Source organism: Pelmatolapia mariae, linkage group LG8 (genome assembly GCF_036321145.2).
Source record: "Pelmatolapia mariae isolate MD_Pm_ZW linkage group LG8, Pm_UMD_F_2, whole genome shotgun sequence".
In the NCBI taxonomy this organism is placed as follows: Eukaryota; Metazoa; Chordata; class Actinopteri; order Cichliformes; family Cichlidae; genus Pelmatolapia; species Pelmatolapia mariae.
Window position 1 is genome coordinate 17,314,785 of NC_086234.1, and position 20,080 is coordinate 17,334,864.

The 20,080-nt window shown below is 39.3% G+C and overlaps 1 protein-coding gene across 1 annotated transcript in view; it reads left to right on the forward strand.

Moving 5' to 3' along the window:
* LOC134632949 (integrin alpha-M-like) overlaps nt 1–16,174 on the forward strand; it is a 41,338-nt gene extending 25,164 nt beyond the window's left edge. The window contains exons 16-30 of the mRNA XM_063481831.1: nt 11,078–11,220; nt 11,321–11,484; nt 11,580–11,705; nt 13,275–13,348; nt 13,938–14,079; nt 14,167–14,265; nt 14,383–14,462; nt 14,554–14,640; nt 14,788–14,857; nt 14,957–15,055; nt 15,170–15,250; nt 15,335–15,445; nt 15,652–15,765; nt 15,841–15,951; nt 16,076–16,174. Coding sequence (XP_063337901.1) covers nt 11,078–11,220; nt 11,321–11,484; nt 11,580–11,705; nt 13,275–13,348; nt 13,938–14,079; nt 14,167–14,265; nt 14,383–14,462; nt 14,554–14,640; nt 14,788–14,857; nt 14,957–15,055; nt 15,170–15,250; nt 15,335–15,445; nt 15,652–15,765; nt 15,841–15,951; nt 16,076–16,174 — 1,600 coding nt within the window. The remainder of the gene's footprint in view (nt 1–11,077; nt 11,221–11,320; nt 11,485–11,579; nt 11,706–13,274; nt 13,349–13,937; nt 14,080–14,166; nt 14,266–14,382; nt 14,463–14,553; nt 14,641–14,787; nt 14,858–14,956; nt 15,056–15,169; nt 15,251–15,334; nt 15,446–15,651; nt 15,766–15,840; nt 15,952–16,075) is intronic.
* Nucleotides 16,175–20,080: the final 3,906 nt, after the last annotated feature.

Consider the following 20,080-nt stretch of genomic DNA (forward strand, 5'->3'; position numbering starts at 1 on the left):
AATTTGAGGCTGCAAATGTCACCCATAACAATACTGTACACCAAAGTGTAAAACATGACATTTCCTGTTCCCACTAGGTGGCGCTGTCCCTGGTGTCAAATATGGCCGTTGAAATATGTTCAGGGGTGGAGCCTTATCATATGTGTGCTCTTTGGTCCACGTCGGACCATGTATGAGGGAATGAGAGACAATAAGATTTTCATGGCGAGTCATCAAAATTCGCCGTGGCGCCACGGCCTCACCGTATCGTGAAAACTCAAAAGCTCCGCAATTTAACATGGCCCAGGTGTGTAGTTAAAAGTGACCAAAGATGAAGCTTATACGACCAAATCCCAAGGAGGAGTTCGAAAAAGTTCGAGGCATGGAAATGGCAAAATTAGAGCCAAAATGTCACCTTCACTTGCAAATGGCGGACTTCCTGTTGGGTTTGCGTCAATGGGCCCACTGACTTTTTTGTTCGTCTCGGCATGATACACATGTGTGCCAAATTTCATACATGTAGCTCAAACGATGTGTTCGTAGGGCTGCATTTAACAAGGCATAGGTGGCGCTACAGAGCCATTTCCTAGTGCTCATACGTGAAACCATTAAAATACAAAATTTTTCACCAGACCTGGCATGTGTGCAAAATTTCATGAGTTTTTGAGCATGTTTAGGCCCTCAAAAAGGCCCTTGTTTTGCCTGAATAATAATAATAATAATAATAAGAAGAAGAAGAAGAAGAAGAAACGGAGCAGATACAATAGGGCCTTCGCACTCTCGGTGCTCGGGCCCTAATAATAATAATAATAAGAAGAAGAAACGGAGCAGATACAATAGTGCCTTCGTACTCTCGGTGCTCGGGCCCTAATTAAAGCTGCAAGCAGCGATACGAGGGCCCTCGCACCCCAGCACGTCGAGCCAAGCCCAACAGCTAAAACCAGCACATCCGATCTGATGTCACATTGATGGAATTCATGCATTTAACCACCAGCTAACATTTCATCTAATTCAACCATTATTATAGTCGTCCCACTAGGTGGCGCTCTAACCATTACTGACAAATGGCATAACAAACATTTCCGAGCTCGAGTCTCATCACGCCTGCGACCTTTGGGAGAGATTGGACATTGTGTTTTTGAGTGATAGCAGATTACTGCTTTTTGGCGAGTGATTGAAACTCCACGTGCCGCCATGACCACCCCGTTTCCCTGAACGTAAAAAGCTTCGCAATTTAACATCACAAAGGTCTTTAGATTCCACACACTGGAGATTGGGTCAATATGATGAAATCCCTTGGAGGAGTTCGTCAAAGTATGAGGCCTGAAAAGAGGGGAAATTGTCGCCAAAATTACACATTAATTTCAAAATGGCTGACTTTCTGTTGGATTTGGGATATTGCTCCAAGAGACTTTTTTGTACATCTTGATATCTTCCATAAGCTTACCAGGTTTCAGACTCATACATAAAACACAGAGCAGGGGCTGTTGTTTTGAAATTTTGTAGGGGGCGCTGTGGAGCCATTTTGGGCTATTCAATGAGAATGGTAAAATAACAACAAAGCGCTCATCACATTGGAGGTGTGTGCCAAATTTCAAGACATTTTAAACTTTCCAAGCCCCTCAAAAGCCACTTCATTGTTCATGGTGAACCGCGTTGCCACCAGGGTGCGCCGTTCAGTTTAAAGTCACAATTTTCTCACTGAAGCATCATGAGGGACTGATGGTGATATTCACCGCTTTTGAAATGGCCACGATGAACCAGTGAAAATCAGTGCAACAAAATGAAAGACATGACATTTCCTGTTCCCACTAGGTGGCGCTCTACGTATTCCTGACATTGGGCACATCAATCTGTTCAGGGCGGGTCTGACATCATCCCTGTAAAGTCTGGTTCTGATCAGACTGGATTTCATTGAGTTATATTCATTTGTTTCTTCATGGCGAGACATCAATGTTCGCCATGCTGCTGGGGTCACACCCTTTTGCGAAAAGTCACAGTTTTCACTGTAACCCAAGACCAACTGCTTAAGGCTTTCCTGGAGAAATTTGAGGCTGCAGATGTCACCCATCACAATACTGTACACCAAAGTGTAAAACATGACATTTCCTGTTCCCACTAGGTGGCGCTGTCCCTGGTGTCAAATATGGCAGTTAAAATATGTTCAGGGGTGGAGCCCTATCATATGTGTGCTCTTTGGTCCATGTCGGAAAATGTATGAGGGAATGAGAGACAATAAGATTTTCATGGCGAGTCATCGGAATTCGCCGTGGCGTCACGGCCTCACAGTATCGCGAAAACTCAAAAGCTCCGCAATTTAACATGGCCCAGGTGTGTAGTTGAAACTGACCAAATATGAAGCTTATACGACCAAATCCCAAGGAGGAGTTCGCAAAAGTTCGAGGCATGGAAATGGCAAAATTAGAGCCAAAATGTCACGTTCACTTCCAAATGGCGGACTTCCTGTTGGGTTTAGGACATGGCCATAATAGACTTTTTTGTGCGTCTCCTAACGTTAGATAGGTGTGCCAACTCTCATACATGCAAGTCATACCCATCTCGGGGGCTCGCGTTTTTCATTTTTCTAGGTGGCGCTACTGAGCCAATTTTCCCTGGATATGTCTACAGACATTAAAATACGTAAATTTTCACCAGGCCTGACGCGTGTGCAAAATTTCATGAGTTTTTGAGCATGTTTAGGCCCTCAAAAGGCCGATTCATTTGCCGTAATAATAATAATAATAATAATTAAAGCTGCAAGCAGCGATATGAGGGCCCTCGCACCCCAGCACGTCGAGCTACGCCCAACACCTACAGCCAGTGCGTCGGATCTGATGTCACATTGATGGAATTCATGCATTTAACCACCAGCTAACATTTTATCTAATTCAACCATTATTATAGTCGTCCCACTAGGTGGCGCTCTAACCATTACTGACAAATGGCATAACAAACATTTCCGAGGTCAAGTCTAATCACGCCTGCGACCTTTGGGAGAGATTGGACATTGTGTTTTTGAGTGACAGCAGATTACAGGTTTTTGGCGAGTGATTGAAACTCCACGTGCCGCCATGACCACCCCGTTTCCCTGAACGTAAAAAGCTTCGCAATTTAACATCACAAAGGTCTTTAGATTCCACACACTGGAGATTGGGTCAATATGATGAAATCCCTTGGAGGAGTTCGTCAAAGAATGAGGCTTGAAAAGAGGGGAAAATGTCGCAGAAATTACAAATTAATTTCAAAATGGCTGACTTCCTGTTGGATTTGGGATATTGCTCCAAGAGACTTTTTTGTACATCTTGATATCTTCCATAAGCGTACCAGGTTTCAGACTCATACATAAAACACAGAGCAGGGGCTGTTGTTTTGAAGTATTGTAGGGGGCGCTGTGGAGCCATTTTGCGCTATTCAATGAAAGTGATCACATAACCAGAAAGCCCTCTTCACATTGGAGGTGTGGCCCAAATTTGAAGACTTTTTAAACTGTCCAAGCCCTTCAATATCCGCTTCATCTTTCATGGTGAACTGCGTTGCCACCAGGGTGCGCTGTTCAGTTTAAAGTCACAATTTTCTCACTGAAGCATCACGAGGGACTGATCGTGATATTCACCGCTTTTGAGGTGGCCACGATAAACCTGTGAAAATCAGTACAACAAAATGAAAGACATGACATTTCCTGTTGCCACTAGGTGGCGCTCTATGTATTCCAGACAATGGGCGCATCAATCTGTTCAGGGCGGGTCTGACATCATGTCTGTAAAGTCTGGTACTGATCAGACTGGATTTCATTGAGTTATACTAATTTGTTTCTTCATGGCGAGACATCAATGTTCGCCATGCTGTAGGGGTCACACCCTCTGACGAAAACTCACAGTTTTCACTGTAAGCCAAGACCAACTCCTTAAGGCTTTCCTGGAGAAATTTGAGACTTCAGATGTCACCCATCACATTACTGTACACCAAAGTGTAAAACATGACATTTCCTGTTCCCACTAGGTGGCGCTGTCCCTGTTGTTAAATATGGCAATTGAAATATGTTTAGGGGTGGAGCCTTATCATATGTGTGCTCTTTGGTCCAGGTCGGACCATGTATGACAGAATGAGAGGCAATAAGATTTTCATGGCGAGTCATCGAAATTCGCCATGGCGCCACGGCCTCACAGTATCACGAAAACTCAAAAGCTCCGCAATTTAACATGGCCCAGGTGTGTAGTGTACACTGACCAAATATGAAGCTTATACAACCAAATCCCAAGGAGGAGTTCGAAAAAGTTCGAGGCATGGAAATGGCAAAATTGGAGCCAAAATGTCACCTTCAATCCAAAATGGCGGACTTCCTGTTGGGTTTGCGTCAATGGTCCCAATGACTTTTTTGTTCGTCTTAGCATGATACACATGTGTGCCAGTTTTCATACATGTAGCTCAAACGATGTGTTCGTAGGGCTGCATTTAACAAGGCATAGGTGGCGCTCTAGAGCCATTTCCCAGTGCTCATATGTAAAACCATTAAAATACAAAATTTTTCACCAGACCTGGCATGTGTGCAAAATTTCATGAGTTTTTGAGCATGTTAAAGCCCTCAAAAAGGCCCTTGTTTTGCCTGAATAATAATAATAATAATAATAATAATAATAATAAGAAACAGAGCAGATACAATAGGGCCTTCGCACTCTCGGTGCTCGGGCCCTAATTAAAGCTGCAAGCAGCGATATGAGGGCCCTCGCACCCCAGCACGTCGAGCCAAGCCCAACACCTAAAACCAGCGCTTCCGATCTGATGTCACATTGATGGAATTCTTGCATTTAACCACCAGCTAACATTTCATCTCATTCAATCATGATTATAGTCATCCCACTAGGTGGCGCTCTAACCATTACTGACAAATGGCATAACAAACATTTCCGAGCTCGAGTCTCATCACGCCTGCGACCTTTGGGAGAGATTGGACATTGTGTTTTTGAGTGATAGCAGATTACTGCTTTTTGGCGAGTGATTGAAACTCCACGTGCCGCCATGACCACCCCGTTTCCCTGAACGTAAAAAGCTTCGCAATTTAACATCACAAAGGTCTTTAGATTCCACACACTGGAGATTGGGTCAATATGATGAAATCCCTTGGAGGAGTTCGTCAAAGTATGAGGCCTGAAAAGAGGGGAAATTGTCGCCAAAATTACACATTAATTTCAAAATGGCTGACTTTCTGTTGGATTTGGGATATTGCTCCAAGAGACTTTTTTGTACATCTTGATATCTTCCATAAGCTTACCAGGTTTCAGACTCATACATAAAACACAGTACAGGGGCTGTTGTTTTGAAATTTTGTAGGGGGCGCTGTGGAGCCATTTTGCGCTAATCAATGAAAATGATAATATCACGAGAAAGTGCTCATCACATTGGAGGTGTGCGCCAAATTTCACGACATTTTAAACTTTCCAAGCCCCTCAAAATCCACTTCATCTTTCATGGTGAACTGCGTTGCCACCAGGGTGCGCCGTTCAGTTTAAAGTCACAATTTTCTCACTGAAGCATCACGAGGGACTGATGGTGATATTCACTGCTTTTGAGGTGACCACGATGAAACCGTGAAAATCAGTAAAACAAAATGAAAGCCATGACATTTCCTGTTGCCACTAGGTGGCGCTCTTTGTATTCCTGTCAATGGGCACATCAATCTGTTCAGGGCGGGTCTGACATCATGCCTTTAAAGTCTGGTACTGATCAGACTGGATTTCATTGAGTTATACTAATTTGTTTCTTCAAGGCGAGACATCAAAGTTCGCCATGCTGCTGGGGTCACACCCTCTGACGAAAACTCACAGTTTTCTCTGTAACCCAAGACCAACTCCTTAAGGCTTTCCTGAAGAAATCTGAGGCCGCAGATGTCATCGATCACAATACTGTACCCCGAAGTGTAAAACATGACATTTCCTGTTCCCACTAGGTGGCGCTGTCCCTGGTGTCAAATATGGCAGTTGAAATATGTTCAGGGGTGGAGCCTTATCATATGTGTGCTCTTTGGTCCACGTCAGACCATGTATGACAGAATGAGAGGCAATAAGATTTTCATGGCGAGTCATCGAAATTTGCCGTGGCGCCGCCGCTTCACCGTATCACGAAAACTCAAAAGCTCCGCAATTTAACATGGCCCAGGTGTGTAGTTGACACTGACCAAAGATGAAGCTTATACGACCAAATCCCAAGGAGGAGTTCGAAAAAGTTCGAAGCATGGAAATGGCAAAATTAGAGCCAAAATGTCACCTTCACTTGCAAATGGCGGACTTCCTGTTGGGTTTGCGTCAATGGGCCCACAGACTTTTTTGTTCGTCTTGGCATGATACACATGTGTGCCAAATTTCCTACATGTAGCTCAAACGATGTGTTCGTAGGGCTGCATTTAACAAGGCATAGGTGGCGCTACAGAGCCATTTCCAAGTGCTCATGTGTAAAACCATTAAAACTCAAAATTTTTCACCAGACCTGGCATGTGTGCAAAATTTCATGAGTTTTTGAGCATGTTTAGGCCCTCAAAAAGGCCCTTGTTTTGCCTGAATAATAATAATAATAATAATAATAATAATAATAATAATAATAAGAAGAAGAAACGGAGCAGATACAATAGGGCCTTCGCACTCTCGGTGCTCGGGCCCTAATAATAATAATAATAATAAGAAGAAGAAGAAGAAGAAACGGAGCAGATACAATAGGGCCTTCGCACTTTTGTGCTCGGGCCCTAATAATAATAATAATAAGAAGAAGAAGAAACGGAGCAGATACAATAGGGCCTTCGCACTCTCGGTGCTCGGGCCCTAATAATAATAAGAAACGGAGCAGATACAATAGGGCCTTCGCACACTCAGTGCTCGGGCCCTAATAATAATAATAATAATAATAATAAACAGAGCAGATACAATAGGGCCTTCGCACTTTTGTGCTCGGGCCCTAATAAAAACTACACTGAGATGTTGGACCTCGAAGGTCAAATAAAAGAAGTGGAACTTGAGATAAACCTAAATGACTCTGAAGAAAAACAACAAAAAGAAAGACTAAGAGCAAAATATGATAAATTAACTACTGATAAAGCCGCAGCAGGACTATTTAGACTGAGACAGACCTACTATGGTCAGGGGGAGAAGGCAGGAAAACTTTTGGCATGGCGCATAAAAACGCTATTAAACGAACAAACAATAAATGAAATTAGAACTGCAGATGAAAACACCACAGATCCTCACAGAATAAATGAACTCTTTGAACTCTACTACTCACAACTATATACGTCAACAGGAGATGAGACCCAAGAGTCACTAGAGTCCTTCTTTGACTCAATAAGCACCCCTTCACTCTCTGAAGAAGCTCGATGTGAATTAGACTCTCAGTTATCTATGAGTGAACTGTCGATTGCAATCGATAAATTAAAAATGGTAAAAACTCCTGGCCCAGATGGAATCCCATTAGACCTTTTCAAAATTTTTAAAGACAAATTAGTACGGCCTCTGTACGACATGCTAGTGGAAAGTTATGATTTAAAAGAGCTTCCCCCCTCCTTGCGTAATGCACTTATAACGGTATTCCCTAAGCCTGGGAAACCGCCTACAAAATGTGAATCTTATAGACCAATCTCATTAATAAACTCTGACGCCAAGATAATAAGTAAAGTACTGGCAAATAGACTTGAACGGTACCTTCATCTTCTCACTGATACTGACCAGAATGGTTTTGTAAAAGGCCGGCAAGCGCAGCATGGTATTCGCAGAGTACTGAATGTATTTTACTCAAATTCAGAACATCCAGACATGGCTCTGCTCTCCTTGGATGCAGAAAAAGCTTTCGATAGGGTCAAACATAACTATCTCTATAAGGTACTGTCTCAGTTTGGCTTTGGCAGTTACTTCATGACCTGGGTCAAAATATTATATAATAAACCTATAGCCTCAGTTAGAACTAACAACATCATATCTAGACCATTCTATCTAGGTAGAGGTACACGCCAAGGCTGTCCCCTTTCGCCTCTTCTCTTCGTCCTAGCAATTGAACCATTGGCTATTGCGATAAGGAGCAACCAAAATATCTCTGGCATCAGAACAAATAATATTGAGTCCAAAATTGGATTATTCGCGGACGACATTATCTTAATGCTGTCCAAATTAAAGAGCTCAATTCCCCAGCTACTCAAAACAATTAACTCCTTTGGCAACATCTCCGGTTATAAAATTAATGAATCCAAGTCGGCCATCCTCTTCTTCAAACATTCTGAAAGAATTAAACCACCTATTCAAACAATGTTTCAAGTTGCTACAGACAGTCTCACCTATCTAGGTATAAAAATCACTCCAAAAATCAATGATTTGGTACATGCAAATTACTCTCCAACAATCAACTCTGTTGTTGACTTAATCAGTAGATGGTCTATGCTGCCAATCTCTCTGATTAAATATTAGTAAATATTCTCAAGATGAACGTTCTCCCAAAATTTCTATATCTCTTCCAAGTCATTCCTCTCAGCCCTCCAGATGACTTCTTCACAAAGGGAAAAACAATATTCATTAAATTCATTTGGAATAATAGACGAGCCAGACTGCGCCTTTCGCTACTATATCTCCCGTATGACAGGGGAGGTTTGTGTGTTCCAAACCTCAAATGGTACTACTGGGCTGCCCAGCTTTCTGCGGCCTCATGCTGGTTTTCAATGACAACCTTACCCTGGGTAAATTTAGAAAGGACAAGCACTACCTCCTTACCGCTCAGCACTTACCTGTACTCCGCAAAGTATAAAGATCTGATGAAAGATACATCGAACCTCTTTCTTAAAAATACCATCCGTGTCTGGTTCGATGCACTCAAGTTTAAAAATGAAACACCAGCACTATCCCAATTCTCACCTATCTGGGGCAATAGGGCCTTTAAACCCGGTTGGAAAGATTTGGGTTTTAAAATATGGGCCGTCAGAGGTCTGTGCAAAGTTTCAGACCTATTTGACAAGGACACCCTATTGTGTTTTAATGGCTTGACACAGAAATTTGGCATTCCCACCAAACATTTCTTCAAATTTCTTCAAATCAGAAGCTTCATTTCAAAAACTCAAAAATCCCTAAGACTGCCCACTTTAAACTCATTAGAGGACATAGCAATAAATCATCAGCTGAAGAAGGGTTTAATATCCCGTTTTTACAGCAACCTCAGAGATGGCTCTCAAACATCCTCAGAAAAAGAAAGACTCGCATGGTGTCAAGATTTAAAGTGTAGAATAACTACAGAGGAATGGCAAAAAGCCTGCTTGAAAGCCCAAACACAATCTATAAACACCCAATTTAAACTAATTCAGTATAAATGGCTAATGAGAACATATATCACCCCAACATTATTAAACAAATTTGACCCCAAAACTCCGGACATATGTGTTAAATGTGGGGAAAAAGGCACACTGATGCATTGCCTGTGGGAATGCTCAGAAATCCAAAAGTTTTGGAAAGAAGTTTTAGATGTAATTGCGCATATTATAAGTGTCAAGCTGAATCTATGTCCTAAACTATGTATCCTAGGGATTTTCCCCGCTGAAATCCAGCTGAGCAAAGCTCATCAAAACACTACAATCTTCTGCCTGTTACAGGCAAAATATAGCATAGCTAAATCATGGAGATCCATTAGTAGACCACACTTGAGAACTTGGCTGTCGACACTGTCAAAATCCCTTGCTTTGGAGAAACTTACGTCTATGATTAAGGGTAAACATGCTTCCTTTAAAGAAATGTGGGGAAATTTTTTGTTATTTTTGGAATGTGAGGAGATGATCGATACTGAACAGATATGACTACATCCATTTAATCTGTATGGGAGACGTAGTGTTGTAGCTGTTGAAGAGAACCTGGGGGGCCTGCGAGTGTTGGACTGTTCAATGGAAGGACAGGAGATGAGATGTGAAATTAAATGGACTAGAACTGAAGAGGACACACCTTATCGCTGCAACCGTTAGGTCGGATGCCTCTCTAGCTAACTTGACACCCTTGGACTAAGTCCCGGAATAATGCATTTAAACCTATTGTCTCACTGTGCTATACCTGTTTTTTGGAGCACTATCTGTTCTCCTTGTTTGTTTGTTGTTGTTGTTTTGTTTTGTTTTTTGTTTTTGTTTTTGTTTTTTGCTGTTGTTGTTTTTTTGGTTTTTTTGGGTTTTTTTTGGTGGGGGGGTGTTTTGTTTTGCTATGTTTTGTTTTATTTATTTATATATAATTTTTTTTCTGCAATAATATCTGAATGATCTACATGGGAGAGTATGTATAACTATATCTATGTGTTTTCCCAACACTGTTCATACACGATGTGCATACATTATTATTATACACTCAATTTTTTATTAATTTCCTCCTCTATTTTATTTGAACTCTCTCTGTTCTTGTTGGTTAAAATGTTGTTGGAAAAGCAATAAATAAATCTTTGAGAAAAAAAATCATATTACTGGAGGTTTATTTTAGGTTTATTTTAGTTTTTGTTTAAAGCCTTAATGATCATTAGAAAAATACTTTAGTTCCAACTTATTTTACCACCAGATGAGAAATGCTCTGCTGACTGAAGAAGCAATAAATGTTTTTTTTTAAGAACCTGGAAAAACAGTCCCTGTGTGTTTCATTCAAATCTCAAAATGAAATGTGAAACGCATAGCACTAGGCTCTTTCAAAGTAATGGTCTCTGTGCAGATATGGAAATGCCTGCAATACCCAGATTTTATAAAACAGTATGTATTTCAGGCATGTTAACACGATGAAAGATTTAGTCACCCAACTAATATAGTAAATTTGCACCTCCGGAACACAAGAGTGATGGTGACGGAAATTGGGTGTCTGCAAAACTACATGGATATTCCATTTAAAAAAGCATTCTATTGAATGATTTACCAAGACTTATTCCATAAATCATTAATTGTCATTTAAAACATTTCTGATCTTATCTGCCTTTTGTGAGCTAATGTTGTTAGTAGAACTAGTTTACACTGTGGGGAAGTCTTTTCTTAATTCAGGTCAGAACACCAAATTTTAAAAACAGCTGTTAATTTGGTACTACTTAAAACCTAAATGTGGTTCTTCTTTGTTTTCCTACTTTCCAGAACAAGACCTATAGTAATGGTGAAAGCTGAGGTGTCATTCAGTCCAATCCAGATCCCTACACAGATTGTAGACTGCTCAAAACCACTGAAGAACACAGCTGAAATCTGCTTTACTATGAGTACAATATCTACAGTCAACACAGGTTCATCATTTTCTTCAGTTTTCTAAACCAGAAAGCCAAAGCTATCAGATATTTATTTTTTTAGTTGTATACATTTCTAATATCAAACTTTGATTTCCAGACTTTGATGCTCAAGCAAGGATTAATTATACTTTAACACCGGATGCCACTCGTAAACCTCCAAACAACCGAGCTTACGGCAATGGGAAACAACGAGAGGAGTCCAGCTCACTTACTGTTAAATTAAATGGCAAACAGTGCTCAACTGTTACATTCCTCATTGAGGTAAAACCAAATACCAGCAGTAAAAAAAAAAAAAAAAAACTACTACAACTTAAGAATCCTCTAACAAAGATCCTACTACTGCCCTCTTCTTGCAGGCCTGTCCAGAAGATGCACTCAATGCACTTTCCAATGAGCTGAAATTTACATTTGATGGTTTACCCTCAAACACACAACTCAGACCAAGTCTCGCGCCACAGGCTCAAAAGACAACCACTTATCCTGTAAGTAATCCTGAAAAGAACACTAACTTTTTAACTGGGCAGCTGAGTCTAGTCTTTGTGAAATGCACACACAACCAGTAACCAATACCTCTGGAGAGCCTTGTACTGCAGTTGTGCCTCCAAATCCAAATTAATTATAAAGTGCTGCACATAAAACAAAGAAGGTCTTGACCATAGAAACAAGCCTCAGTTGAAAAAAAAAACATATTAAAATAGAATTAATCTGTTTGTCCAGTTTTAAGTTGTGGTCCATTTTCCCACACCAGAACAACTGGACCTTAGTCTTGCTCTCATTAAACAAAAAAAAGTGAGACCATCAGGTTTTGATGTCATCAAAATGTTCAAACAAATTTTAATGAGAAGCCATAATTTGCTTTCAGGGGCAAATGGGTTTGGTAATCATCAGCGTAGAACTGGAAAGACATATCAAATCTTTTCAGAATTCACCCTAGAGGAAGTAAAGAGAAAAGAATCAGCTCAAGAACAGAACCTTGTGGAACTCCACATAGGAGTGGTGCAGAGCGAGAATTTGAGCCCCAGAAAGTGACCTTAAAACATCTTTCTGAGAAGTTAGCATGACCTAAACCACTCTAAAGCTGCGACTTTTACCCCCACACCGTGCTTGAGACAAGAAATAAGAATACTGTGATTGACAGTATCAAAGATCTAAAATCTAAAATAACAGATTCCCCAGAGTTGGTAAATAAAAAAAAGATAATTAAAAACTCTTAAGACAGACAATTCTCTGCTGTGAAATGCCTTAAAACCAGATCAGATGGCAATAGTCTATTCTTGCATGTACTTTTTTTAGTCCATCAGCCAAATGCACAGAAGAATTTAGTTATAAAATAAAGAGCTGAAATGAAACCAAGTATTAAAAACAAAGAAGTGTCCACAGCAGCCCCCGTCTGTACTTTTCATGCTGTATTTTTGACTTTTGATGTTTTGTTTTTTTTGTTTGTTTTTTTCCTGCTGCTTCCCTTCCTGGTGAGCTTGACTGTTTCTCCCTTCCCATTTCACTTTTCAACCAATCGACATTCAGCTGATGCGTAGGCCATTATTTCCAACAACATGCAATACGGCTGTTCCATATGTTGCTCATAATGAAAAGGACATCTCTCTGCTTCTGCTTCCTGATGAATGTCTCTCTACTTGATTCAATAAATCACTATCTTTGTCAAATAAGAGTTTGGTGCTAATAACGATTTAATTAACAACAAAACTGGGTTTTATGCTTCTAACTGCAACCTGGCTTGATAATACTGGTAACACAGAGCTGATTGAAACATCACCTACTAAGTATAGTTTTGAATATCAAATTTGTGTCTCTTGACAGGTATCGGAGGTTTGAATGTTTAGGTTTAATGATTAATTCTACGTCTCCTATTTTGTTCATCTGTCAAAAACAAATACAAATATATTTGCCACGCATTGTCACGCACTATTTACCAGTACTTTTATCATGTAATGGAATTATGACCCATCTCTGTATATCATTTCTTTCAACCTATAAAAAGTTTTATTTAGTCTGTAAATAATGTATAATATAAATTTTGCCCTATTCCACAGTTAGAGTTTGAGATCAACTGTGGCTCTGACAACAAATGTGTTGACCACCTGAAAGTGGATTTCAACTTTACCAGGTGAGGCCCAGTTACAAAATGTATGCTTTGCTTGTATGTCTGCTATCATCATATACATCCCATGTCTAAGAAAAAAAAGCACGCTAAAACTGACTACAGAGGAAAAAATGCTTATTATTTATTCTATATTAACTAGTCTTTCAAATTTAAATTCTTTGCAATAAATAAAACTGATAGTAAAAATGAATCTTAAAAAACATCTTCAAATTTGTTTCCGTAGTAGGCCATCACTAAAACTGATGATACCATCAGTTGTGGTTTGCATTTTGTGCTCATCAGCAAATGTTAACATATTAATTAGGCATATTAGAATGATAGTAGCCTTAATTATATCTGATCTATCTATATTGATTGATTATATCTCACGCTGGAGAGATCATATCTCTCGGCTGGTCTGGGAATGCCTTGGTGTTCCCCCGGACAAGTTGGAGGAGGTGGCTGGGGAGAGGGAGGTCTGGGCTTCTCTGCTTGGGCTGCTGCTGCCCCCGCTACCCGGCCCCAGATAAGCGGAAGAAGATGGATGGATGGATGGATGAAGTAGCCTTAATTTCTTCCCTTTTTATTCTTCTGCTTCCTCATCCTCTTACAGATCCTCAGAGGTTAAAGTGGGCATTGATGAGCTTTTGAATATCACAGTCACAGTGGAGAACAGAGGAGAAAACTCCTACAACAGTCGTGTTATTCTCACCTACCCAGCTGGACTCTCCTACAGGAAGTTTACGATTCAGCAGGTAAAGCATCAGCAACAAGTCTGTGTTAGTCACCACTGATCTGCTGCTCTCCCATTGTATCTACCAGTTATTTTGTTCTTAATAAAGGGAAGAATTGAGTGCAACTCCTTGGACAGTGAAGATGGTTTATCACAAGGAAGGACAGACTGCACTATTGACAAGCCAATTTTCAAGAGCAAAACTAAGGTTTCATTTCTGTTTTATTTTTTTGTGCAAAATATCTTTTTCGTGTCTTTGTTCCCCTCAGTTTTGCACAGCTTAAAGACAAAGATGATTCATTCTAATCTCTTTCATTCAATTAAGGCTTTCTTCACTGTCTCCTATGGGATTGAGACGAACAGTCAACTTGAGAGGGAGATCTTTGTAACTGCAAATGCCACCAGGTACTGTTGTACGGTTCCTTTGGTCCAGGTACCCCTCATATATGCAATAGCCTACAAATACATTATAAATAATATCAGTTATTCTTTTTAGTGGAAATCAGGATCATGCCCCTACAAGTGACCTCTACAAAAAGAAATCAATTGATGTGAAATACAGCATTTTTATGACATTAGAAAGGTACGTGTTCTTCCACTTGAAAAAAAATGTATATATGTATATGTATATATATATATATATATATATATATATATATATATATATATATATATATACATATATAATTTAGAAATTAACAAAATGTTTACTTACATTTTTAATATTTAGCTCCCACAGTTACAACAATTTCACATTTGGGATGAATGATTTGCAGAAACCAGTCCAACAATCAGTCAAGGTCAGCTATAATTTCTGCATATACTGGTATTTTTAAAAGCTAACTATATAATTTAGACGTAACTATAATACTTGACTATACTTTTGCTTTCCCGTTTAGGTTAGAAATGATATCAGAGCCCTTAATTTCACTGTGGTGATCAGGGTTCCAGTGAAGCTTGGTGAAAAAGACATTTGGGTGAATTTGAGCAGCCTACAGGTAATATATATGTCAGAAGATTTTTCTACCAACTCCAAAAATGGCTTTGGTATGGACGGACCCATGTGACAAAATTGGGACCATGGAAGCTAAAATAAATCAAATATGTTTCAGATTTCAGACTGTCAGAGAGGAGAGGATGAAGAACCAGGTGTCAGAAATTTTGTTGAAAACATACAAAAAAATAAAGCTGTGGTAAGCTTTGCATTTAAGCTGTCTACGTTCAACCTAACTGTATATTAAAAATTCACATTACACTGGATTACAAATCACCCACAGGACTGCTCTGTAGCCATGTGCAGGGTGTTCAAGTGCAACGCATTTATGGGAAGACTGCAGAGTAGGACATATGAAATTTCTGCCAACCTCAGTTCAGGATGGATAGAGCAGGTAATTGATGGGAAGTCTGGGTTAACCTCTTAAGCCCCAAGCCTACCTGATCTCCTCAAAGGTTAAATGCTTTATTAATATATTTTGCAACTTCTTCTGAATATGCACCAGTAATATGGTTGCATCTTTAGACAGAATTTTTCTCTTATATCAAACGATGCCTTATTTAGGCTCAACACATTCCATTTTTAATTGCTTTTTCTTAGATTGGACTTCAGTCTGCCACATTCCTTTTGATCAACACTGCCAGTCTGGAGTATGACAAAAACCAGTACATCTACTTTTCAACAGGGTCTGATAACAATTCTCCTGTACGCAAGGTGAGTACATATTTAACTTGTTCCAGTTATTTAGGATCTTACATTTCATCCACATTCTGTCACCTCATCTCTCAGATTGAGGCAGAAGTAGAAGTGTATCCTCAGCCAGATTTCACCAAAGCGATCGTTGGAGGATCCCTGGGAGGGCTGGCTCTTCTGGCTTTAATCACTGCTGGCCTGTATAAGGTGAAAGAGTCTTTTTACGCTTTTTCAATTAATTACACAGCTTTGGTGACCATGTCCAGTTAAAAAATTTTTTTTTAGAGATTACTATATCCAATACTGATTTTGTTTTTCCTTCCATTCCCAGGGTGGATTTTTCAAGAGCAAATACAAACAGATGATAAGTGAAAATCCACAAGAGGTACCAGTTCCAGAGATGGATGCAGGAGCACCCCTAACAGAATAGTAAAGATCACACTGGTAGTTGCATCTATATGAAAGCTATAGACCCTCCTGATATTTTTAGGAGTGAACATAGTGTTTAGAAATGTTGATGCTAGAACATTTGATTCATGAAAGAAAAAACAGCTGGCTGTGTCTAAAATCACCCCCTCAATTATTTATTATTACACTATTGCCAAAAGTATTCACTGATCTGCCTTCACACATATATGAACTTGAGTAAAATCCCATTCTTAATCCATTGTGTTTTATATGATGTTACAGCTGCAGAGGGTTGATCCTCTGCAGCTGTAACAGCTTAAACTCTCTTGGGAAGACTTTGAAGGTTTAGAAGTGTGTTAGGGGAATTTTTGACCATTCAAACTTTACACTTGGCCCAATGCAGTCAGACAAATACTATTCACCTGGCGACCGCCTATCCATCAGGTTACCGGGTGAACAATCGTGACTTGTCACTCCAGAGCACACATCTCCATTGCTCTAGAATTCAGTGGTGGTGTGCCGTATAACATTGGATCTGATGCTTTGCATTGCACTTGGCAATGTAAGACTATACAGAAAAATACAATTGCCAATCCACTGCTTAAATCCCAGACATGCACATGAAGGCAAAGCATTACAAGCAGAGAAAAAAGTCTGTATACTTAAATAAATCACACAAAACTAAATATTGTGAACTACTTGAGCAGATGTTCTTTGAAGCATTATGGTAGAAACTGTCTTTGTAAAGTGACTTTTTTATTATTTGAAGACTCTTAACTGCTTCTCTACAATGAGACCCTTTTTTCTGTTTAAAATTCTGCAAACATATTTTTTAAAGAATTTGTTGTATGGTGAAAAGAAGCTTTTTTTTTTACCATTATGTACTGCAACATGTATGGAATTCAATATATACTTACAAGCACTTGCCTAAAATAACAAAGAAAAAAACTGTGAAATGTGACTTGCTTTATTAAGGAATAAATAACCGCACATGTAATTATTCAGTTTTGTGTTGCGAATCTGTATATTCACACTATAGTCTTATTGCTTTAAATTCCCTATAAAAATACTGATATGAAGTTTTTCTTCGGTTTGACCTGAGTATCAGCAGCTCTTTTAATACATATAAATAGAAGTAAACCTGTATTTACTTGGTAACATACTAATGCCAGAATTTGTAGTATCACACACTAGCATAAATTGTGAGTTGTTGTTTGATTTGCAACAGTGTAGCATTTTACTGTTTACAGTTTTTTTTTTTTTTAAATGTTCTGTCAGAATTTTTGATGTTGTGTTCGATTTTTATCACCATTTTTCCATGGGAATATTTCTGAATATAATTATTGTTGCGTTCATCCAACAGAAGACAGAGATGATCAGTATTCTGTTTACTGGCTGTTTACTATGACCAGTAACACAGGCTACCGTGGGCTGTATTCGACGCAAACATGCCACTCCATACAGAATCTCAGTGAGAGATCAAATGTTAGAATAATTTCATTCATCAGGTTGTATTTTCTTATTCATCATATTGATTAGACTTGTATATTATATTCTGATTAGAATTAAGGATGATTTTCAAAATCACATATAGGTAAACTCTGTTTTAACACTCTAGAGGAAGAGAAGACATTGCAGTAACATGAAGACAATACACAAAGACCTGAAGGATGAAACAGAAGAAGGAACAATTAGGCAAACACTGTGGGAACCAAACACAAATAAATCAAATAAGGAACTGAAACTAAATACAAATCAAGATTTTTATTTTTTTAACTAAAAATAGAACAAAAATAAGTCAGATATAGGCATCTAAAACTCCATAAAAACTAGACTGGAAATAGAACGCGAATAACACAGTACAAATGGAAAAATGAACCAAACAGTGAGAAATAACAGGATAAAAAAATAGCCACAATTTATTACGAGAAATAAGAAATTCAGGACTCAGCAATGTTGCAAGGGCCCAAACTCATTTTCCAATTAACAAGGAAAATCCAAAACCTCAAAATTCAAAGATCACTATGAAATGAAGTAAGAAACACTGTGTTTTTTCCCAGAAATTATTTTTAGATGTACAAAGTAATACTGGATACCATGTTTTTAAACTCAATAAAAACAGCTACACAGTAGTTTGGGACAGGGCTCTATCTGATTTAATGATGTGCAGTACAGGTGACTGCTCTGTTTGCATTCATGTTCACTTTGTGCACGTCAGACATTCAGTGCATCTCTTAATCTCTTCAGTACATTCAGTCATGCCACCTGCAGAAACATTCTGACTGGTCTGAAGTGGCCGCATATACTGTACAGGTAGCCTGGAAATCCACATTGACAACAGAATTGGAAGAAGATTGAAAGAAGAATGTCATGGTCCAGGTGAGTGGGTGTGTGTCTCTGCCTACAGGTGGTGCCTCAGCAACCCGTCTAAATATACACACCTGTTGCTAATCCCCGTGGCTGTATTTAAGTCCAGCGCTCTCAATGACTCTTTGCCAGATTATCTATTAACCCTCTTTAGTGCCAGGCCGCTAAGTGCAGTTCTTGTTGAGCTATAGTATTCTTGTTTTATTGACTGTGTGTCTGTGATTTCGTACTTTTGCATCATCCTTCCACCCCACTCACCTGGACGCTGGTCTCTCACACCGTGTACAGCCACCATCCCCGGCATTCTGGTCCTCCGCTTCGATTGCCTGCCTCCCTGCATTCACCCACCGGACTCTTTTTGGACCCACATCAATGAGCACTCACCCAGACCTCACCATCTGCCTTTCCCCCATGTCACAACCTGCCTGCGGACAAGACAAGATAAAACTCTTGCTCACTTACAGGCCATCTCCCCAGTGAACCTACTGACGTTTCCTTCTCTCCGTTTCAGTGATTCTATTCACCAGCCCCGAACCACGACTCCTTTGCCCATTTCCTGTTCATAGTTGCAAGCACCTGATTCCTGCTATAGTTTATTGTTCTATTCCAAGTGTCAAGTTTCTGTATAAGAAAGCTTTCACGTCTAGCCACGTCTAGCCACCTCAACAAAGAAGCTGTATACAAAAAGGGAACGAGCAAGCTGTATTTACTGAGAAAGCTTAGATCCTCCAATCCACGCAGCAAAATGATGGAGATTTTCTGTCACCGTGGCAAGCACAGCGTAGATTGTGCAGCTTGTTGGTGGAGCAGTATCAGAGCTGCTGACACCAACACAACAAATAAACACCATTATCATCATCCTGACCATCCTGGATCAGTGCCACAAGGACATAGACAGGGAAACTGTCATACCTTATGCAGTTACTCTCTGTAATCTGTGTCCTCAGTAAACATTTTTCCTAATTACACTTGAAAGTGATAAACACAGGTTTTTATCTTAGTGAAGCTTAAAGAATTTAGTTTCACAGCTGCTAACAAGAAAATATTAGAAACTTTTATTTGGTTATTTTTATTTGTATTAATACTTATGAGTAAAACAATTTAATCTGGTAACCCAGAAACTAATAAAACATACAGTTTGTTTACTATAAGTGTTATTATTGTTAATTATTAAAGTAATAAATTCTTGAAATACTGGTTGAAAATTAAGCAATACTTTCATGATATAGTGTGTCTTTGTCATGGTAGTGATCTGTGAAAGTTTGTCATTATGCTGATTATTTTTGAATACTCTTTGATTCTTAGGTTCATGGTTATTTTTACGTCATGTATTAAATATGTTTCGGTTAGTTCTGAGCTCTTTGTTAATTTTCAGTTTCTCTCACTCAGTTTCTAATCTTCAGGACCTGAAAACTCTTCAAATTAAACTGTCTCAGCAGGATGATACAACTTTTATCAAACACTTAAATCTCATACAGGCACCGAATGACAACACCCAGAATTTATTTCTGTGTTACTCAAATCGGGTCAACTACTGGGCCTTTAGCAAAAGACTTCACAT